This window comes from Pocillopora damicornis, chromosome 11, assembly GCF_964200805.1.
Source record: "Pocillopora damicornis chromosome 11, jaPocDami1.2, whole genome shotgun sequence".
Classification (NCBI taxonomy): domain Eukaryota; kingdom Metazoa; phylum Cnidaria; class Anthozoa; order Scleractinia; family Pocilloporidae; genus Pocillopora; species Pocillopora damicornis.
Window position 1 is genome coordinate 10,845,901 of NC_142680.1, and position 24,356 is coordinate 10,870,256.

Here is a 24,356-nt window from a genome sequence, read left to right on the forward strand (position 1 = left end):
TTAGCGGTGTTCGACTATCACGGAAAAGGTTCAAAAACGACCTTTCTCGAAACATTAAACTAAATGCTTCTGCATTTTCCCTCGGTCAAAAGGGTCATTTCCAGCTACCAGTTCGTATGCATTGGGGATACGCATATTTTCAATTAAAAATATCTCTAGTACGCACTGGAACGTAAAGTGTTATCTATTTCTACTAGAACGTTAAGGATGATGTTTTCACTCATTTTTGTTGGGGGTCTAAATCCGCTAGGACACCGGACTTACATCGGAATAATTTACTGATTACCCTTTTTTTGTCAAGAACAGCGTGAAGGGACGGGTGGAGAGAAATCGGGAGACCAACTTCCGAAGGATGTCTACGATACACATTGCAACGCTGGTATCGATATCTCTCCAAGTCTTCCATATCAAATATGGGTATTACGTCCAAGCGTGAGCTGTATGAGGCAGTAAACATCAACAAACCCGTAAAATGAACTCGGAGTTAATTAGAAAAAAATTACGAACGAACTGTTCAAATATGTCCTTTAAAAGAAAATTACGTTGAATCTGAGATACAAGATTAGGTGTTTTTCTTTCTCCTGTGTATATCTGGAGCCGGTTAAGTAGTAATACAACATTGTGAATAATGCCATAAGGTACGCCTCTACTCTTTTATTGCAGATATTATATAGAGTGTTTTACAAAATTTTATATCTAGCTTAGTGTGTTTCGATAATGTACAGAAATAAACGCTCATCCTTGCTCTAGCCACATCGCCACTTTGAAATAAGCGGTTCATTTTATCATGGCAAAGGTCTGTCTATCAGCCACAACCCCTCTGAATAGCGCTCTCTGTTTCTTGTACGAGTCGAAAATATTGGGATAATAACTTGATTAATTTGATTTTAGAATCACTCTATTAAGACGGTTCTCTCCGTTTATGAAAAAGCATTTAATAATAACAACAAGGTTAGAGTAAACATACCAATAGCAATGCACTTTTTTTCGTTTTCTGATACCGATGACACAAAATTTAAGCAATTTACGACCCATGTAACACCACATTACAAGGCATGTCACCAATCTAGTCGACAAAGGACACGGTACTGAAAGGTGCATGACTAAATCAACACTAAAACTACTAAATATCTTACTAAGTCTATATCACCAGTAGGGGACACTTCAATGCATGATTGCTAACAACTAGTCGTATTGTTTCACCAGTAAACAGTAGCAAACAATTTGCCCAGTACAGAAATCTAAATAGACGAGCTGCTTTCTCATTTATAACACCCTTTTTTAAAAATTCTGACTTAATCAGCTGTATTTAAATCGAGTAATTTATCATTTGCGATTTAACAATAAACTGACTTAAAGGTGCCTCATCAAGGAAACAGCTTTGATCTATTACAACACAATAACACCCTTAAATTATCACCATTATCACCATTACACATTTTCTTCTAATACTTAATGCACTTCAAAGTGCTTGGTTCCTAAGCAATATTCAAAATGACACTGTCTAACGACGGTCGCTGGCCCACTTTCCTAATCTCTTTGCCGCGGCGTTCCTTAGAGGTCGTGCACTTGGTTCGGCATCTTCACCTCCGAGATCTTCAACCTTGGAGTATTTGGTCGTGTCATAAGATCCCATGTCGAGCAGGTGCAGATATGTCTAAAGGGGAAAGCAATAAAAGAGGATTTTCACGATCGTCACAATGTTCTCTAACTTCAAGTCAAGAAGAAAATTTTAATGACTACTTCAAAGCACAGAAATGATCCTCGCTTTAAAGGCACAGAGTAATGCGTTTTCTTAGGCAGGTTGGTTGGTAGGTAGGAAGTTATGAATGTAGATGAGTAATTTGGTATTTTCAACTGAGTTGATAACGTGACGTATTGGCCACCGTAAAGAGTCTAAAAGCTGACGTTTCGAGCGTTAGAACTTTGCTATTTGCGCTGACGAAGGGCTAACGCTCGAAACGTCAGCTTTTAAAATCTTAAAGGTGGCCAAGTTACGTTATCAACACAGTTGAAAATACCAAATTACCCTGTTATACTCTCCCATCAACCTTTATTATGAATGTAGATGCTCAGGCAGTTGGGAAGCTAAGCAGCGGGAAGGGCAGAAGGAATGGTGATAGATGGGTTCGTAGGCATGGGACATGGGACGCGTTTTATGTTTAAATGTTTTAAAGCTTAAAAAACATCGATAAGCTGGGGCAAATAGTAAGAAACGTAACTACAGGCAGGAGCCGTCAAAATGAAATCTCAAGGCACTGAAATTCCCGAAAGCGACCGCAGCCGTAGTTAGAAGAAACCAATACAATCCTAAATCACTTCCATTAATCTGCTGAAACCAACTTTGAAAGAGTAGTGGTCTATGAAGTAATTTTGGAGGAATAAATAATCTTAGAGGCCTACAAGAACGTCAAGGACTTGTTCAAATCGTGCTACAAACCTCTTCACGAAGGTAGGTATCCATTCTTCTTCGAAGGTTTTCAAAGGGAGGACGAAAGTCGGGGTCAAAATTCCAGCACCTTTTCATTATAGCATACCTGGAACAAAGGAATGATGGTCAATACTGGACTGTGGTTTATATAATATGTGATAAAAATCAACCATCACAGAAATCTTAAGAGAGCCCTGGGCAAATAATGGCTAAAATGATGAGAAATGTCTGGCTGTAATAGCTGCAAATTCATCTTTTCAAAATTCTTGAGTGAAAAGACAACTTTTAGCTGAACAAACTGGTGACCACTGTTAAATTTGTTTCATTTAGCAGAGCTCAGTAACGAAAGAAGAAATCAGATTAGACGAGAGAATGTGTTTTTCATCGGGGTTAGGGGGATTGGGCGATTTAAAATGGAACATGGCAACTTGAAAGTCAAGACTCACAGTTTATCATCAACATGATCGGGCTTTGGAAGTTTGTATCCATGCGTGACTCGTGCAACCACATTCCCTTCTGTCCATCCCTCATATGGAATTCCTCCTGCGAAGAAATAAACAAATTGTGGCCGTGATACACCCGAATATTTCGTTTAAAAATGTTGAGATTTAAATCAGAGAGATCCACTTCTAGTGCTTGACAGCAGCATTCGAAACTTGATGTTTCCTAGCCTGATGTTTTATGTAATTGATTACCACTTTTCTGCCAAGTAATTTGAAAGGTTTTTCGTCATTTAAAGTCGAACACAAAATGCCAATCGTCTTGGGTGATAGCCAGGGCAAGGAAAGTCCTGAAACAACGGTTCTCAGTTACAGAGAATGAAACTTCGACAAGCGGAGCAAAATTCATCATTGAGGTAAACTTTGGCACAACAAGTTTTTCTGCCACAGCTCATCAAACTAACGTCTGCCAATTGGGTCCTAAAGGCATTGACATTACTAACGAGTTCCAAAAACGATACCTACAACATTTCCAGACATAGACGGACGGGAAGTATAAATATTTTTTGTTGAACATAGTTTGACTTACCAAGGGTAACTATCTCATACAGAACGATTCCGTAAGACCACCTGAAAAAATTTCGAAAAAGTGTTGCCGAGATATTCTCTAAGTGAGCATGTAAAGACAAAAACTAAAGAGAGGGCCAGCTCAGTGCAAAAATATACATACACGTCACTCAAGGTGGAAAGTCCAGCGAAATTTCCCAACAAAATCTCTGGTGCAGTCCATTTGATTGGCAAACAGCCCTGCAACGACAGTTTGTTTAAAAATAAGGGTTTTAATACTAGCGAGTTAACAAAGGACATGCACGTAAACGTGAGGTGGCTGGTGTACCTCTTCCGAGACTTTTATGGAGTGTCAAAATTTAGCAAATGTCATAAATTTAAATGATAAAGTCAACTAACTCAATTGTATTCTGTGGCATGGCAGAACGTGGAGCTATCCTCAGTTGGCAGTTAAGGTGAATTTTAGGCAGAATCAGACCTAACCTTAGGAATCTGTTTACAAGTGCCACCGCAAAAAAATTAAAGCAAAGACGATCTTCTACCTTTTTGGCATTTCCATGACCGTATTTGAAGCTTTGATATGCCATGCCAAAGTCGGTCACTTTGCACACATAGTTGTTATCAAGGAGGACGTTTCGAGCCGCCAGGTCACGATGGATTATCTACCCAAAGACAAAGATCCAAAATGTAAACTTGCTACCAAATGCATATCTTTTGTGAGACCCACCATGATCAGAGGGAAGATTATACAGACGTTTGCATGGATTGTAAGAACTATTGTTCCTAGGGTGTTCATTACAGACCAAACATATACCAGAATGACTGCGACATTAGGTGACCCACTGACAATACCAAAGGAACTCTTGAGAAATATTGAGAATATGAAACCTGCTTCCGAAAAGATTCATATAATTTAGATATATCTATATTCAAGCAACTCAAAAGGTGTAACAATCCCTTACAGATATTTCTGCGGTAAAATTGAATGTAGAAGCATTTTAGTTACTTACCCCCCTTGATCCAAGGAATACCATACCGGCGGCGATTTGTTTGGCAAAGAGCACAAGGTCATAGTTGTTCAAAACTTGAGGCCTTCCTTCTCCAAGATAATACCGATCATTGATTCCTCGGCATTTTCTCATGTAACCAAGCAGGTCGCCACATGGCAAATGTTCCATGATAAGGATCGGATGAACTTAAAATAACGAAAAGAAGGAACGAATCAGTAAAAACAAACAAACAAACAAACAAGCTAACAATCTCATACTCAGTTGAAATATTATTGCATATAATAATAATGCCTTAGGTACCTTGTCTAGTGACGCAGCCAATGAACTTCACTATGTTTGGCTGATTGCTGTCACCGATAATTTTTCCCAGCTCGATCTCTCTCATCAAACATTTTCTTCCTTCCTCCCCTGCGGTGGCTACAATAAAAAGGAAATACTTTATAACCGGGGAAAAAATCCTTATTGACGAATTTTCTCGTGCTTAAGAAGCGAAATTTCGGGTGAGGATTTAGACCTCACATCTTAGGAGGTCTTTGAAACCCAGTTGTCGAAGCTCATAACTGCAAAAATGGAACCGGTCGGCGAGCGAATTCTTTCGAGGAATTCATATTTTCTTTGCCTCACGATTGTGGCACATGCCTGCCATCTTCAAATTTTTTATTGCTATTGATGCCTCTATTGTTTAATTGTTGCGTTTGTTATAAAAAATAACTTTGCACGAATCTCTTAGAGCGCCTTGGTCAACCTGAGATAAATGATTACTGGAAAGTGCAAAGTACCCTTGGCAAGAAACGCTAAGTACCCACCCACGTGCTTTGAGGAGAGATAGTTGAATGGATCTTACGTGTAAAGCATTTAGCAGCAACTGTACGATTTCCAGGTCTCCCATTTGGAGAACTAAGAAGAGCTCTCCACACTGCTCCAAATGCCCCTCGCCCAATGACATCTTGAAGCAGGATACGGTTCACTTCAATCTCCCATTCATCCACTTCTACATTCAACAGCTCCATCTCAACTGTTTCCCCTTGATCAGGACTAAATTTTATGAAAATCATACAATTTCTATTGATAAATCAAAGTGCACGTAATCAAGGAAGAAGAAGTTACACAAAAGTTTTGAGTCTCTAAATTGTTTGACTGACTTCTTCAATTTCTAGAGATAAAAAAAAAAACATTTTCTTGTGCAGAAAAACTAAAATTGTAGAACTACTCGTTTACGCAGACTACCATTCTAGTTCACTTTCCAAATGGAATGGTTGACATGACGGTAAGATTTAAACCCAACTTCAATTTTAAACAAAAAAAATTTAATTTAGTGAATAAAAGGCAAACTAATTGACTTACAGAGCCGTAGCAGCCGCTGTAGGTCCAAATAGCAAATCAAAGGAAGAAATAGAGAAGGACAAAAAGTTCTGCCTTAACTTGAATATTTAAATAAAAATGTCATGCACTTTGATCAGTGGTTAATAAAAGATTATAAATCAGATAAGATGGCAAGACAAGAAACAGTAGAAACATGCCAATAGTGCCTCAAAGGTTTTCTTTTTCCTGAAAACCGAGATGATATTAATACCTACCTACTAGCGAACTTGAGGAGAACAATTGGAAGTAAAAGTAAACGTAAACTGGTCCAATTTTTTCTTCTCACACAACGTAATATTCTCTGGAAAAATTACCCAAAACAAAATATGAAGAATGAGCTTTACCTGTCATTCGACGTTTCCAAAAAAAGCAGCCTATGAGCAAAGTAACAATGACAGCAGCCATTGATCCAACAATATAATACCACACCAGGAATGAACTCACAGCTGTTGGTGTAAGTTAAACGAATGGTTCTTAGCCAAAAGAAAAAAGGTAGTACATGTAGTAATAAGGAAAAGGTTGTTAACCAGTATTAGCCAGCCCCACTGGATACTATTTTCCCCCAGAGCTTCGCTGGCTCATTAGAAATGACTACTACTTTATGGCAGCGATTCATAGAAAGATAAATCAAAACTATATGGAGAAGACCTAGCTAGAATCTTGTTTTGGATTGAGGAATAACCTGCCCTTTTGTTAAATGGATGTAGAGCAATTCCTTTTGCCAAAAAGGAAACAAACAATAATGATGATAATTATTTGGGTATCTAAAGGGAGGTTCTACAGAATCTAAAAGGCCAAAGAACCCATATTTTAATATCAGACTTACACCTAACATACAGACACATGCACACGCACAAAAAAAACAGAAGCAAAAAACAGCCAATAGCATGTTTAAAGTTTCTGGTTCCATTTGGTCGAATGATTTATTGCTGTTAAATTTTAGATTGTTTCTACGCTACAAGAATGCAAGCTTACGGTTGACTTTTATCATCACAATAGACTGGGCCACATTTCCTAGTCTGTTACGAGCTTCGCAGGAATATTCACCACTGTCCTCTTCCACAACCTTCGCAATAACCAGATAACTTGTTGTCTCACCCAATTGCGTATCACTGACTGCCCTTTCTTTTATTGGGTCTCCATCTTTTTTCCAAGTGATATTTACTGTTACTTCATTGACACTGCAAGTTAACCGAAGCTTATCACCTTCAGTGAGCGTTGGGTATGGTTTTGGACTCACTTTGGCAGTGAGTTTTTCTGTGTTGAGGGAAAGAGATAATGTATACATAGCTTGGTTTTCATATTAAAAAAAAGACTTCACTCAAGATACCTTGGTAAGGTAATTACCATAGAAACTTAGTGATCCGTAATCAACCCTCTTAATAGTACATGCAGGATAGAACGTGCCAATTTGAGTGACACTTGGCTTTAAAGGGATTTCAAAAGGGGTTTGAAATACTTGTCCAAAATATTTCTGAAGATTTGCCAAAGGTTGGACTTCCTCCAACCGAATCTCCAAGAGGCTTCTTCGTAAACCGTGACCCAGCCCTTTGTTTTTATTATAAAGACATATTGCCACATGCAAATCTACAAATCATTGCATTTATCAAAATCTTTGAGATTAAAATGATCAGAGTGACCATAACAAAATGTCGCAAAGTGATTATATGGAAGAGTCATCTTAAACAGCTAATAAATGGAGCATGCGCAACGATTATCTGTCCCACAATTCGTTACGTTATTTTCCTATGTACATTACACTCCGTTGACTTTTGACTCAATTGTCCTGAAGAAATTCCGGGGGTATCGAGACTCCATCTCATTCTTAAAAAGCTGTCAGTTCTTTTTGGGCAACCTTTAACCTCTAGCCACCAAAAAAAAACAGCCAATAGCATGTTTAAAGTTTCTGGTTCCATTAAGTCGAATGATTTATTGCTGTTAAATTCTAGAATGTTTCTACGCTACAATAATGACAGCTTACGGTTGACTTTTATCATCACAATGGAGCGGGCCACATTTCCTAGTCCATTACGAGCTTCACAGGAATATTCACCACTGTCCCCTTCCACAACCTTTGTAATAACCAGATAACTTGTTGTCTCATCCAATTGCGTATCAATGACTGCCCTTTCTTTTATTAGGTCTCCATCTTTTTTCCAAGTGATATTTACTGTTATTTGGTTGACACTACAAGTTAACCGCAGCTTATCACCTTCAGTGAGCGTTGGGTATGGTTTTGGACTCACTCTGGCGGTGGGTTTTTCTGTGTTGAGGGAAAGAGATAATGTATACATAACTTGGTTTTCATATCAAAAAAAAAACTTCACTCAAGATACTTTAGTAAGGTAATTATCATAGAAACTTAGCGATCCAAAATCAACCCTCCAAATGGTACATACGGGGTACAACTTGTCAATTTGAGTGAAACTTGGCTTCCAAGGCATTTCAAAATGGGTTTGAAATACTTGTCCAAAATGTTTCTGAAGATTTGCCCAAGGGTCTCAGACCCCATTCAAAGATGTTTCTAAATAAACCGAGACACGGCCCTTTGTTTCTTATTATAAAGACATATTGCCCTATACAGAGCTACAGATCATCTCAGTGATCAAAAGCTTTTGGATCAAAATGATCAGAGTGACCATAAGAAAATGTCACAAAGTGATTATATGGAAGAGTCATCTTAAACAACTGGTAAATGGTGCATGTGCAACGACTATCTTTCCCACAATTCATTACGATATTTTTCACTCAAGCTTGTCTTTGCACTCTTTGACTCCATTGTCTTGGAGAAATGCCAGGGGTATCGAGACTCCATCTCATTCGTAACAAGCTATTAGTTCTTCTTAGGCAACTTCTAGCCACCAGCCACCGTTTTCACCTCATATTTGGAAGGTATTGTTAATCATCATTGTTGCAACGGATCCATCACCCTCATTACCCTTATTGCTATTAAAATTAAGATTACAATTACTATCATTATTACAATCAACACCATCCCTACCAGTATTACAATTATTACCATCATAATCATTACAATTATTGAACCTACCAAATACTTGAAGTATTGTGGAATAACTTGTTCCATTTGCTTTGTTTTTTGCTGTACACTTGTATGTTCCTTCCACTTTCTTTGTTGCGTTCTGTATTTCCAGGAATGATTCCTGGAATGAGTCTCCCTTAGAATTTTTTTTATTGATCCCCAATGGAAGTTTACCGCCATTAAATGTCCAGGTCAGTTTTGGTGTTGGAACACCTGTGGCATGGCAAGTAAAGTTTACTGGGTCTCCATCAATAACAGATTGGTTTACCGGAAACAATGAAATCTGAGGACACTCTGAAAATAAAAAGAGCACCACTGATGTTCAACAAATGTTCTCAAGATACAATCGAATAACTACAAGTAATTTGGCAATAAGAAGAGCAAATTTAGGAGTCTTCTAAGTACATGAGTTTCCTGAGGTAAAAGAATCACTTGTACACCGTACACAGGAATAACTTGTGAATATTACTGGCATAAAAATATTAATTTATACTCATATGCAGAAGGTAATTTTCCATTCATATAAAGATATCAATTTGAATGACGTATCCTAATCAAAGACAAATTTATAAACAAATGAATAAACTTGGATTGTGGAAATCCTATTCAAATGTCCAACATAAACAAAAGCGTCTTCAAAAAGCTGCTATCTTTTCCTTTGAAGTTGAGTTCAGCTGGTCCAGTCAAGGGCCTTAACTATCGCACGGCAGTACCGCGCTCTTCAATGAGAACTAACCAAGCAACGTTTGTAAATCTTCATAAAATGATTTTGATTTACCAGTGACATCGATCCAGAAGGAGATGTTAACTTCTCCAACCTGATTTTCAGCAGCACATTCATAGAAACCTCCATCGTCAATAGTAACGTGCTTAATAACTAATATATTGTTGCTATGAAGAGCTTTTCCATCCTTGGTCCAGTTGACAAATACTGGAAGAGCACCTCTTATAAAACAGTCTATTTCAAGTGTGGAGCTCAGTGGGACTGAAAGATTCTTGAGTTCAGGATTTAAATGTGGTGGGACTAGAAATAAAATTTAAAGAGTTACAATAAGATTATCGTCACAGGGACATTGGTATCTAGACCTTGAATGTAAAAATGTAAACACTGCAAACAAATGAATGGTCGTTACGACCAGCAACCTTTACGAAGTGTCATTCTGGCGCTGTCAGTATGTTACTTACTTGGTTGTCACAAGAATAAAAAACCTTTGCCATCTCCTTGCCATTTACCCGGGAAATTTGACTTCCCATCAATCTGAGCGCGATATGCCAATTCTTACACATTAAAAGTGCAGGAAACACCAGACACTGCAAATTAAATTGATGATCTGATCGTCTAAATTTTAGCAATTGTAACTATCCAGGTCGGCGTACTACTTTAAGCTAGATTTTTGCCTGCTCATTGCCTTATGAAAAGGTAAATCAGAACTATGAATAGATGAGCTACGCTATTCAAATCTTGTTTTGAATTGAGAAACAACCTTCAATTATTGTAAATTGGATGAAGACCAATGGCAACACCCGAATAGAAAACAAACAATCATGAGGATATTGCTACAAATTGTTCGAGTCTCTACAAGTTGGTGCTACTTCTTCTAAAAGCCAGTGGACCCATATTGCAAATTCTGATTTACAGTTTCCTAAAAAAAAGATTGGAAAAGGAGCAGTTTCATCGAAAATGAACGACCTTTAATGGTTAATGGTAGACACTACAATAATAATAGCTTACGTTTGACTTCTATCGTCACATTGGAGCGGGCCACATTTCCTAATCTATTACGAGCTTCACAGGAATAGTTACCACTGTCCTCCTCCTCAACTTTGGCAATAGCCAGATCACTTGTTTTCTTATCCAATTGCGTATCAATGACTCCCCTTTCTTTTATTAGCTGTCCTTCCTTTTTCCAAGTGATATTCACTGTTGCTTCGTTGACGCTGCAAGTCAATGTGAGCTTATCACCTGTGGCGAGTATTGATTGTGAATTTGACGTTATTCGAGCAACGGGTTTTTCTGTGTTGAGAAAGAGAAAACTTGCAATTTAGTCTAAAACAGCTTCACTGATAATATCTTAGTAATTTAATTATCATGGACACGAAAGAATCCAAAAGCAACCCTTTGAACAAAAATTGTAAGGTAAATGGTGCTTCAAAAGAGTTTTGGTAAAAGTTTCAATGGCATTACCTGGCAAAAATGAGCAGGGTGACCATTGAAAAAATGTTGCAAAGCCATCACATCAAGGAGCGATGTAACCAAACTATTGATGAATTGCATATGCGCACACGACGAGTACCTTTCCAAGAATTCATCATTTTCCCCGGATACGTTAAACCCAACCACGTAGCTGCTCACACGGGCTTTAGTTTCTCACACAATTTCCAAAATTATGTTCGAAAATCAATCTTAAAACGGTTATTTAAAAAACCAGTCTTAACAAGCTCTTTGTTATTGTTGATCGACTCTTAAACTAATCACCATCTCCGACTTACATTCTATGCACTAGCGAGGGAGATAAACTCAAAAGACGAAGGCATCATATATAATCCTTGTTTACAATAGATCCATTATCATCATTATCATATATATCACTAAAATTATGATTACTATCATTATCAGTAGTATTATCTACCAACCAAAAATGTGAAGTGTTGTGGAGGAACTGGTTGTATGTGCTTTGTTTTTAGCTGTACACTTGTATATTCCTTCCATTTTCTTCGTTATTTTCTGAATTTCCAGAAATAATTCTACAAACGAGTCTCCCTCTAACTTGTTTTCTTTAGTACCCGATGGAAGTTTACCGTCTTTAAATGTCCAGGCCAGGTTTGGTGTTGGAACACCTGTGGCACGACAAGTAAAGTTGACTGAGTCTCCATCAATAACAGACTGGTTTATCGGAGACAGTTTGATCTGAGGAGAAACTGGAAATAAAAGGGGCACCGTTAATCTTCAATCAAGGTTCTCTAGATAAAACTGGACAACCACAGGTCATATTGCAGTAATTAAATGTGAGAGAAGATTTTTTGAGTCTGCTAAATATGTGCATTTTCAGAAGTTAGAGATGTTACCCAGATTCTGTACATGGGAATAGATAGGGATATCATATTTCAAATGGGTAAGTTAGACCCCTAAATATATTAATACTATGAAAACTTTAGTTTGTACCAACATAACTAAGGTGAGCATCCATTTCATATCTAGATACCAATCTTACTGAGGTACCAGTTAGATTGATATATAGATATGAATCCGTCTAAGACAAACCAAGCACCGTTTGTAATTATTTATAAAATGGTTTTGATTACCAGTGACATCGATCCAGAAGGAGATGTTAACTTTTCCAACCAGATTTTCAGCAACACATTCATAGAAACCTCCATGATCAAACGTCATGTGCTTAATAACTAATGTATTGTTGTTACCAAGAGCTTTTCCATCCTTGGTCCAGTTGACAGATGGTGGAGGATCACCTCTTTTAAAACAATATGTTTCAAATGTGGAGTTCAGTGGGACTGAAAGATTCTTGAGTTCAGGATTTAGATGTGGTGGAACTACAAAGAAAATTTTGAATTAAAAGTCAAGATGAGATAATATTAACAGATACAGAGCATATATTGTCATGGCAGACGTTTTGTTTTGGCTTCAACTCATTGCTCCAGCCAATGACTACCAAATAGCAGCCGTGTAATATAATTGAGCTAAGAAACTAAAAGTTGGAAGCAAGCACCACACTTCTCAGTTTACTGAAGACGGATTCAACTACACATTAATTTGGGGGAAAAATATTTCCTATTGAACTTGTGAATGATCGCAAATCACTCGCGACTCTTCGTTTGTGGATCAAGCTCAGAAAATTAATTACAAACCCTTAACAACTAGTAAGGGTTTTCTTAAAAGTTCATTAAAATTCCCGGTGGAGATTCAGGCATCATGAGAGTGAAGACTGTCATCCTCAGAGGCTTACACAAATGATTTTTCACGGCTAACCACCAATACAACCGCATCATTGCAATATGGAATTTGAAATTTAAACGTTAGCAAAATGTAATGTATTGTTGTGGCAGATTCTTTTAGTCTAATTTGTTAATAATAGGGAAACACGAGAGATTCCTTGGTCATCGATGAAGCGGAACGTAACGGAAATTAGTTACTACCACTTATCAATTGTTAATTTTTCTTATAAGTTCAATACTACTTCTGTGTGGAGAAAGGATGTAAGTTTCTAAAGAAACTGTGGTGCAGCGTCGGTGGGAGAGTATAGCAGGGCAATTGAGTGTTATCAACTGAGCTGAAAACGTAAATTGGCCGCCGTAAACAATTTCAAGGCTGACATTTCGAGCGTTAGCCCTTCGCCAGATCGATTGGAGGAATTGTGGATTGTGCGTGGGTTTAAATGCAGAAAAGAGAGCCATGCTATTGGTGGGAATATGGTGACAAGAAAACAAGAATATATTAGTTGAATGAAAAGCGCTAAACTAATTTATTCGTGTTTTCTTGTCACCATATTGCCACCAATACCGTAGCTCCACTGTCTGTGTGGAGAGTCAGGCACCATGCAGGCGAAGCCTGTCATCCAAGACGATACTACAGAAATGGTCTTGCTCGACTAACCAGCAGTACATATGTATCATATCGATTTGCAGTTCGAAATTTTATGTTAAAAAAAAGGAAGAGATTTCAAGAAGAAAACCCTCTAACTAGATGGAGGTATTTCCTCACTCAAGAAGACGGCACAATGATCCTGGCCAGCACCTTAACCCACAGCAATTAGTCCAGAGTCTATCCGGCCGCAGCTTACACAACTGAATGATTTAAAATCCAATTTTAGACCTGATAACTTACCATTAACAGAAATATAGATATTTTCATCAGAAATTCCTCCACGATTTTTTGCTTCACAGGTGTACAGACCTGCGTCTTCCGTTGTTATCTTATTGAAGGAGAGAGACATGTTGTGTCCCATAGAAGAGTTATTCTTAAACCAGGTTATCTGTGGCTGAGGCTGACCTTGAGTGATTTTACAAGTCAAAGTCACAGCGTCTCCTTCTCTGATTAGATTGCTTGCTCCTGAAACTTTAACCTCTGGTCGAACTTTGAATAAAGAAGTAAAAAAGTTAAAACAGCTTTCTTGTACACACATAATATAAATATCCTAGAAGGCAATTAACTATTAGCATATAACTTTTACTATCATCAATCTACAAATTATGCAATGCATTTTAATCTAACTAATTTGAATAACCAGCTGAAAGTCCTTTTCTAACAGCTAAAAAAGAACAAATCATTGGAACATATAAGGTGACCTTGCAGAAATGCCCATCGAAAGAAAATTAAAAGCCCTCCAAAAAAAAAAAAGAAGATCATTTTAACCTCAATAAATGAAATCAGAAACCCATCTTACCAGCATTACCTCCATGCAACTGAACTACTTGAGTGACTAAATCCTTAAGATCAGCAATCCATAGTTACCTATAATGTTTAGCTTCATCTTTAATATATTTTAGACTGCATTTTATACTATTCATATTTTAGGGTAGATATTTTAGTCATTTAAGTTTTGTATTTTGTATTAGTCTGTGTCCCTTTATTAGCATGGATTCCTCAGGCTTCATGGTTTGACACTGAAATAAAGTTTTTATTAGTATTTTTTCTATTATTACGTATTAGTATAATGACCCAACCAGTTTCAGATTTTTCCAATAACTCACTCACCTATAACAGACACAAGTATGTATTTATGTGTGCTTGTGACCCTTTTTGATCCTTTATTTTGTTTCATGGTACATCTGTATGTGCCACTGTCTTCAGGGTGAACAGGATCAATCTGTAGACTGCCACTGGGAATTTGGGTGAATCTTCTCCCATGAAGTACTAACGTTTCTCCTTGTTTCCTCCAAGTTATCTGTGGACGTGGTGTTCCTTCAGCACCACAGTTTATAATACCTGATGTGTAAGCAGTCAGGCTCTGCTGGTCTCTAGTGTTCTCAGTGAATCTTGCTGTTGAAATAAATAAAGAAAATAACCACTTACTGAAGCCGCAATGAAGAAAAACTAACTAGTCCTTATTGTGTGTCTATATTGTGAGTGCTGGGCACATTTACTGCTATGTTAACTTACTCTACAATGAGGCAATTAAGGTCTTCTAAATGTGTTGAAAAGGATTTTCCTACCATTAATGTAAACCGTGTAATACTGAACATATTCCAGTCTGAGGCATTCGTATGTTCCTCCATCAGACAACTGCACATTTTCTATGACCAGTTTACCACCTTCTGTGGTCGTGACCCTCTTAGAAGAGGAATTCATCCCTTGCACCTTTTGACCATTTATGACCCATCTTGCAAAACTGGTTTCGTTACGTATTGAGCAGTGAAGGATTTCATTGGTGCCAATATTAAAGTAAAGTCTCTCTTTTCCCAACACTTGTTTGTTATCTGAAAGAAATGTTTGCAAGTAGCACAATTATCAGTTCATTTTGTCTCAATATTTTGGTATTAGTTAGTTTCAAAACTAATGGTATTTTGATCTTTGGTGTTTAATTTTAAACACGTGACTGTTCACGAGGACCAGTCACCTTTAGGAATTTCCATCTCGGCATTATGAATGCCTTACTTACTTGGTTGACACAGCGCTTGAGAACCTTTGCCATCTCCTTGACATTGACTGGGGACATTTAACTTTCCATCAGTGCGAGCACACGAAGCAAGTTTATCCTCCACTCCAGTGCAGGAAACATCCACCATTACAGAAGTAGTGTTTCCATCCTCTATGTTTGAGCCCATAAATTCAGCAAGAGCCTCTTCAAAGCCAAGTTGACGACAAATAACTTGGGCATCATTGAAATCCCATCCATTGGTGCAAATTTTTCCCCATTTCCCTTTGTAAAATACTTCCACTCTTCCACCATACTCTACATTTGCACCATTCAAGCGAACAGGAACTTATAAAATCGCAAAATAATGAGAAATTAGTGAAGGTAAGTCATACAGTGTATTAATGAAAAGATGAAATATGGCTGAGGGAAGGAGATAGCAGGATTATGAAGAAATTTAAAAGTTCAAGGTGTTCATACAGGTTTAGAAATCCAATTTAGTTGTACGGGTTCTTTGATGGGCAACTATTCAGGTATCATTTTTGAGCCTTTTTTACACCTTCAACAATTTAATCCTCGAAAACAACCTAATTTTCAATATATGTCATTTTTTTTCTTAGAGAAAACTCTCTGAGAAAACATGAGTACATAATCAGTTAGCAAAGCAAGAAAGGATGTTTTGGTGAGGTCTACCGCTGGAATTATGATCAAGTTGATAAGGGTACCTAGAATAAGATGTACCAAAGAGAAGACTGAAACAATATGAAAACAGATTCCAAAATGCATAATTTATTAATACCTTTGCAGAATTGCAGTTTGTTTGAGAAGCTTTCTTCACATTTAGTCAAAGTGGTGGTGCAGTTGAAATTAGTGGATGTTTCTGATACATTGCCACTGTCTTCATACCATCTACCATAATCACTGCTGTCAGAGTATCCCATTGCTATGCATGTCAAATCCACTTCAACTTTATTCCACGTACTGGTGCAAAGCTTTTTCCAGCTGCTGTTTGTATGGATTTCCATTTTACCAGCCGAGGGGTTGCTCTCCGTTTTAAAGCGCAGTGGAAATACTGATGAAAGAAATACCACAGAAGTATATGTATATCTTGAGAGGCCCCCTTCAAGATTCTACAAATTTTAATTACTTTGCCGATGATTGCCCCAAATAGGTACTTAGTTTCATATGTACAATTATTGGTGTGTTAGAAACATAATCATCAGCCCCAAATTAAATGGTATCTTTCAGGATCAGTTAAAAAAAAAAGAAAGTAATTGATATTGTTCACATCAGACATCCCATACTATTCTATCAAGAAACTAAATATTTCAGTAGTGATTGACAAGAAATTTAACGCTAAATGCTTCTGGATGACAACACTGAACACTTATGAGGATAATAAGAATATGAATGATGATACTAAAGTAACATAAACATTTGCAATAGTAGTAATAGGGATTGTATGATAATAATAATGATAATGATGATCTTCATGATAATAATGAGTGAGAAAATGATAGTGATAATAGTAATGGAAATAACTTTATTCAAGCTCCAATGTTAATGCTGATTTTGGACAACGTAAATTTATTAGGATGTAGATTAAATGACAAAGACTTTTGACAGGACTTAGCCTTTTTAACATGGGGTTCAACTATGATTAGACTTCAGACCATCTATGATGTCTGTAGTTCAATTAATGTTACCCTATGTATTTAAAACTCAAACTCACTAATTTTACCATCTGTATGTTACCTTCGTGGCAGCTGGACATTTTGTTACATTCCCTTACAAGTGCTCTGCTCCCATTACAATGTTTCCCACCATATGCTGGTTCTGGATTGGAACATTCTCTAAACCTTATCTGTATGCCACTGACTGTTTTAGTGCAGATACTCCAGGGACTCCACTCATTCCAACCACCGCTGACTAACAATGTTTCAAGAAAAAGCCGTCAAGAAACAACTTTAAAACTTTAAAACTCGTCTTTACAATTCACCCCCATAAGTTACATTGCAGCTCTCCCATGCTCCCATGGAGCACCTGGAACCAGCAAAATTAATACTCAAAATAATAAAAGATTTTTGGTTTAACGCTGATTACACACTCTCACCTGGACAATGATTTGTGTTGCAAGATCGGCTCATACGACTTCGTCCATAGCACCCAGCTCCACCATGGCTTGGGGGAGGATTTGTACACTTGCGTACTCGGCTCTGAGATCCACCACCACAAGTTAGGCTGCACCTCCCCCATAACCCCCAGGATGACCAGCCACCGTCAACTAAATTTATATCAGAACTTTAAATGATTGACAAGTTAAAGTGACTCTAAATAGAAGAACTGCCTGCCAATATTGCAAATTGCATGCATATATATTGCTAATTCATTCAACATTTTGACCGTTTCAAAAAAGAATACGGCATGAAAGAAACTTAATAAAATTTTAATACCAGCATATGGTAGAAACCTTGCAACTGCTAAACACTGATATTTACAAAACCATGTAAATTAATGCAAAGGTGCATGGAGCACCTGTAACCAGCAAAATTAACAATCAAGATAATAAAAGATTGTTGGTTTAACACTGATTACATACTCTCCCTTGGACAATGATTTGTGTTGCAAGATTGGCTCATGCTACTATGTCTATGACACCCATTTCCACCCCACTGTGGGGGAGGATTTGTAAAGCTGCGCACTCAACTCTGTGATCCACCACTTAACAATTGGTTCATGCTTTAGCGTGCACTATCGAGTTATGGAGCACGTGAGAAGTTTGGAGAACACGAAAGAAGCGGTGGAATTGTGCATCAAATCCGACGCGAAAAGCGGACAACAATATCAGAAGTGATTGTTCGCGGTAAGCGAAATATTAAGTGAAGTGAAGCGAATCGTGACGGCGCTGATGCCGAGTCTCCTTTTCCGTTGTTTTTCTCTTTTTCCGCCTCATTTAAGAACTCTAACCCAAGAGAAAAGGTCGGAAAATTGTTTTCGTTTTGGGACTGACTGGGTCTGTTGTATCCATCATTGTCGCGAAATATATTATTTTTCCCCGCCCTACAATAATTAATCATTATGTAAAGTATGAAGACACTTACCACCTGATTCGTTCCACAAAATTAACATGAAAAGTAAAAGGATAGTATTAATTGTTAAAAGAAAGTAATCATCTGAATAGTTAGTTTTATTCATTCTCAAAATAAAGAGTTCGCAGAATCCTTGATAGAAAACTCAATAAAAGTAAGAAAATTCAATTGAAAAGCTAATTATCTGAGTTATTAATTGTATTCATTCACATATTCAAGAGTTAGCAGAATCTTTGATACAGGACTTAAATGATAATAATAAATATAATGTGAAGAAAAGTCATTTTTCTTATATTAAATATGGTATCATTTTGAAATCACCGATGATCTGTCCTCTTTGATGGGCTCTCATGGGCGTGATAACTTTATAGGATTCATCAATTATGAGGATGTCTTTAGACTTGATCAATACTGCATAAAATGGTAGCTATTTCAACATATCCTCATTAACAAGAACAAGTCACATTCTCATTAACCATTAGGTAAAGTATGAAGATACTTACCATCTGATTCGTTCCACAAAATCCACATGAAAAGTTAAAAGATAGTATTATTTTTTAAAGAAAAGTAATCATCTGAAAAGTCAATTTAATTCATTTCTTTATTGAAGAATTAGCAGAATCCTTGATAGACTTCTCAATCAAAGAAAGGAGATCCATTAAAGAAAAAAAACCTTAATTTCAAAGTAAAATGAAATCACCACAAATAGGGATGCTCATTAAATATTATGCCAACGATTCGTGTAAAGCAGCAAAACAGCCAGGCTGATATTTTGAACCCATTTTATTCCGGTCAGATAGAATTAATATGAAAGGAAATCAGGTTTTTTTTCCTATGATTGAAGTGGTTGCGTTTCCGCACCAAAGAATATATCAGGGACTTAAACGATAAAAATAAATGTTATGAGATATTATGTAAAGAAAAGTCATTTTCCTTCTATCAGTAATGAAATTCTATTGAGATCACTGGTGATCCATGCCATCTGATTGGCTCTCATGGACATGGTACACATCATAACATGGACTAATTATGAGGATGTGATTAGAACTTGATCAATACTGCATATTACATTAGTTACTACACCGCATCCTTATGGATAAGAAACAAGTCACATTCTCATTAACCATTAAGTAAAGTATGAAGATACTTACAAGCTGATTCGTTCCACAAAATCCACATGAAAAGTAATGAGATAATATTATTTTTTAAAGAAAAGTAATCATCTGAAAAGTCAATTTATTCATTGAAATCACTGGTGATCCATGCCATCTGATTGGCTCTTATGGATATGATGAACATCATAAGATGGAATCATTATGAAGACGTGATTAGAACTTAATCAATAATGCATATTACGGTAGTTACTGCACCACATCCTCATGAAAAGGAACAATTCATATTCTCATTAACCATTAAGCAAAGTATGAAGATACTTACAACCTGATTCGTTCCACAAAATCCGCATGAAAAGTAATGAGATAGTATTATTTTTTAAAGAAAAGTAATCATCTGAAAAGTCAATTTATTCATTTCTATATTGAAGAGTTAGCAGAATCCTTGATAAAGTTCTCAATCAAAAAAAGGAGATTCCATTAAAGAAAAAAACCTTAATTTGACAGTAAAATGAAATCACCATACTAAGGGATGCTCATTAAATATCATGTCAACGATTAGTGTAAAGCAGCAAAACAGTTAGGCTGATATTTTAAACCCATTTTATTCCGGTCAAATAGCATTAATATGAAAGGAAATCAGGTTTTTTTCCTATGCTTAAAGTGGTTGCGTTTCCGCACCAAAGAATATATCAGGGACTTAAACGATAAAAATAAATGTTATGAGATATTATGTAAAGAAAAGTCATTTTCCTTCTATCAGTAATGAAATTCTATTGAGATCACTGGTGATCCATGGCATCTGATTGGCTCTCATGGACATGGTACACATCATAAGATGGGTCAATTATGAGGATGTGATTAGAACTTGATCAATACTGCATAGTACATTAGTTACTACACCGCATCCTCATGAAAAGGAACAAGTCACATTCTCATTAACCATTAAGTAAAGTATGAAGATACTTACTAACTGATTCGTTCCACAAAATCCACATGAAAAGTAATGAGATAGTATTATTTTTTAAAGAAAAGTAATCATCTGAAAAGTCAATTTATTCATTGAAATCACTGGTGATCCATGCCATCTGATTGGCTCTCATGGATATGATAAACATCATAAGAATGAATCATTATGAAGACATGATTAGAACTTAATCAATAATGCATATTACGGTAGTTACTGCACCACATCCTCATGAAAAGGAACAATTCATATTCTCATTAACCATTAAGCAAAGTATGAAGATACTTACAACCTGATTCGTTCCACAAAATCCGCATGAAAAGTAATGAGATAGTATTATTTTTTAAAGAAAAGTAATCATCTGAAAAGTCAATTTATTCATTTCTATCTTAAAGAGTTAGCAGAATCCTTGATAAAGTTCTCAATCAAAAAAAGGAGATTCCACTAAAGAAAAAAACCTTAATTTGACAGTAAAATGAAATCACCACACTAAGGGATGCTCATTAAATATCATGTCAACGATTAGTGGAAAGCAGCAAAACAGTTAGGCTGATATTTTAAACCCATTTTATTCCGGTCAAATAGCATTAATATGAAAGGAAATCAGGTTGTTTTCCTATGCTTAAAGTGGTTGCGTTTCCGCACCAAAGAATATATCAGGGACTTGAACGATAAAAATAAATGTTATGAGATATTATGTAAAGAAAAGTCATTTTCCTTCTATCAGTAATAAAATTCTATTGAGATCACTGGTGATCCATGCCATCTGATTGGCTCTCATGGACATGGTACACATCATAAGATGGATTAATTAGAGGATGTGATTAGAACTTGATCAATACTGCATATTACATTAGTTACTACACCGCATCCTTATGGATAAGGAACAAGTCACATTCTCATTAACCATTAAGTAAAGTATGAAGATACTTACAAGCTGATTCGTTCCACAAAATCCGCATGAAAAGTAATGAGATAGTATTACTTTTTAATAAAAAGTAATCATCAGAAAAGTCAATTTATTCATATCTATATTGAAGAGTTAGCAGAATCCTTGATAAAGTTCTTAATCAAAAAAAGGAGATTCTATTAAAGAAAAAAACCTTAATTTGACAGTAAAATGAAATCACCACACTAAGGGATGCTCATTAAATATCATGTCAACGATTAGTGTAAAGCAGCAAAACAGCCAGGCTGATATTTTAAACCCATTTTATTCCGGTCAAATAGCATTAATATGAAAGGAAATCAGGTTTTTTTCCTATGATTGAAGTTGTTGCGTTTCCGCACCAAAGAATATATCAGGGACTTAAACGATAAAAATAAATGTTATGAGATATTATGTAAAGAAAAGTCATTTTCCTTCTATCAGTAATGAAATTCTATTGAGATCACTGGTGATCCATGCCATCTGATTGGCTCTCATGGACATGGTACACATCATAACATGGACTAATTATGAGGATGTGATTAGAACTTGATCAATACTGCATATTACATTAGTTATTACACCGCATCCTCATGGATAAGGAACAAGTCACATTCTCATTAACCATTAAGTAAAGTATGAAGATACTTACAAGCTGATTCGTTCCACAAAATCCACATGAAAAGTAATGAGATAGTATTATTTTTTAAAGAAAAGTAATCATCTGAAAAGTCAATTTATTCATTGAAATCACTGGTGATCCATGCCATCTGATTGGCTCTCATGGATATGATAAACATCATAAGATGGAATCATTATGAAGACGTGATTACAACTTAATCAATAATGCATATTACGGTAGTTACTGCACCACATCCTCATGAAAAGGAACAATTCATATTCTCATTAACCATTAAGTAAAGTATGAAGATACTTACAAGCTGATTCGTTCCACAAAATTCGCATGAAAAGTAATGAGATAGTATTATTTTTTAAAGAAAAGTAATCATCTGAAAAGTCAATTTATTCATTTCTATCTTAAAGAGTTAGCAGAATCCTTGATAAAGTTCTCAATCAAAAAAAGGAGATTCCATTAAAGAAAAAAACCTTAATTTGACAGTAAAATGAAATCACCACACTAAGGGATGCTCATTAAATATCATGTCAACGATTAGTGGAAAGCAGCAAAACAGCCAGGCTGATATTTTAAACCCATTTTATTCCGGTCAAATAGCATTAATATGAAAGGAAATCAGGTTTTTTTCCTATGATTAAAGTGGTTGCGTTTCCGCACCAAAGAATATATATGAGGGACTTAAACGATAAAAATAAATGTTATGAGATATTATGTAAAGAAAAGTCATTTTCCTTCTATCAGTAATAAAATTCTATTGAGATCACTGGTGATCCATGCCATCTGATTGGCTCTCATGGACATGGTACACATCATAAGATGGACTAATTATGAGGATGTGATTAGAACCTGATCAATACTGCATATTACATTAGTTACTACACCGCATCCTTATGGATAAGGAACAAGTCACATTCTCATTAACCATTAAGTAAAGTATGAAGATACTTACAAGCTGATTCGTTCCACAAAATCCACATGAAAAGTAATGAGATAGTATTACTTTTTAAAGAAAAGTAATCATCAGAAAAGTCAATTTATTCATTTCTATATTGAAGAGTTAGCAGAATCCTTGATAAAGTTCTCAATTAAAAAAAGGAGATTCCATTAAAGAAAAAAACCTTAATTTGACAGTAAAATGAAATCACCACACTAAGGGATGCTCATTAAATATCATGTCAACGATTAGTGTAAAGCAGCAAAACAGTTAGGCTGATATTTTAAACCCATTTTATTCCGGTCAAATAGCATTAATATGAAAGGAAATCAGGTTTTTTTCCTATGATTAAAGTGGTTGCGTTTCCGCACCAAAGAATATATCAGGGACTTAAACGATAAAAATAAATGTTATGAGATATTATGTAAAGAAAAGTCATTTTTCTTCTATCAGTAATGAAATTCTATTGAGATCACTGGTGATCCATGGCATCTGATTGGCTCTCATGGACATGATGAAAATCATAAGATGGAATCATTATGAGGATGTGATTAGAACTTAATCAATACTGCATATTACATTAGTTACTACACCGCATCCTCATGAAAAGGAACAAGTCACATTCTCATTAACCATTAAGTAGAGTATGAAGATACTTACAAACTGACTCGTTCCACAAAATCCACATGAAAAGTAATGAGATAGTATTATTTTTTAAAGAAAAGTAATCATCTGAAAAGTCAATTTATTCATTTCTATCTTAAAAAGTTAGCAGAATCCTTGATAAAGTTCTCAATCAAAAAAAGGAGATTCCATTAAAGAAAAAAACCTTAATTTGACAGTAAAATGGTGATCACTGGTGATCCATGCCATCTGAGTTTTATTCATTCTTATATTGAAGAGTTAGGAAAATCTTTGATAGAACTCTTGATAAAAGTAAGGAGATTCAAGTTTCCAAGGACTTTAAATGTTTGACAAATGAAAGTGACTCTAAATAGAAGAACTGCCTGTCAACACTGCAAATTGCATGCACAAAACATTGCCCATTCATTCGATATATTTCACCATATCAAATTAAAATTACTATATGAATTCGTGAGTTATAACCATTGTAACTTATGGCTGGTATTCTCCACTCTCATGTGCGTGTTATAGAGAATACGTATACTAATGTTAGGGTGTGAAAGGTGAAAGAATGATGATTGTGACACATGTACAGACAATTTAAGCCTCTTTGTTTTTAGAGGAC

The 24,356-nt window shown here is 36.0% G+C and overlaps 1 protein-coding gene across 1 annotated transcript; it reads right to left on the reverse strand.

Moving 5' to 3' along the window:
* Window positions 1–640: 640 nt before the first annotated feature.
* On the reverse strand, window positions 641–18,715 carry LOC149037471 (inactive tyrosine-protein kinase 7-like). The gene is made up of 26 exons (XM_089187850.1): window positions 18,542–18,715; window positions 17,554–17,724; window positions 17,196–17,369; window positions 16,240–16,512; window positions 15,465–15,788; window positions 15,019–15,282; window positions 14,561–14,845; window positions 13,691–13,939; window positions 12,154–12,399; window positions 11,485–11,769; window positions 10,583–10,864; window positions 9,629–9,874; window positions 8,860–9,144; window positions 7,792–8,073; window positions 6,786–7,067; window positions 6,155–6,256; window positions 5,793–5,808; window positions 5,293–5,483; window positions 4,749–4,865; window positions 4,449–4,633; window positions 3,981–4,100; window positions 3,602–3,678; window positions 3,461–3,501; window positions 2,878–2,974; window positions 2,441–2,537; window positions 641–1,657 (listed from the first exon to the last, which is right to left on the reverse strand). The coding sequence occupies exons 1-26, from the start codon at window positions 18,633–18,635 to the stop codon at window positions 1,505–1,507; spliced, it is 4,938 nt and encodes a 1,645-aa protein (XP_089043976.1). The 5' UTR covers window positions 18,636–18,715; the 3' UTR covers window positions 641–1,504.
* Window positions 18,716–24,356: the final 5,641 nt, after the last annotated feature.

Bases quoted from the DNA above. Each gene is read 5' to 3' on its own strand.
- LOC149037471 (XM_089187850.1), bottom strand. From the start codon at position 18,635: ATGAATAAAACTAACTATTCAGATGATTACTTTCTTTTAACAATTAAT. The intron at 15,283-15,464 runs GTAAGTAAGGCA...CATTTCTTTCAG, and splicing joins TCAAGCGCTGTGTCAACCAA to ATAACAAACAAGTGTTGGGA. The intron at 2,538-2,877 runs GTGAGTCTTGAC...CCTTTGTTCCAG, and splicing joins GATCATGTTGATGATAAACT to GTATGCTATAATGAAAAGGT.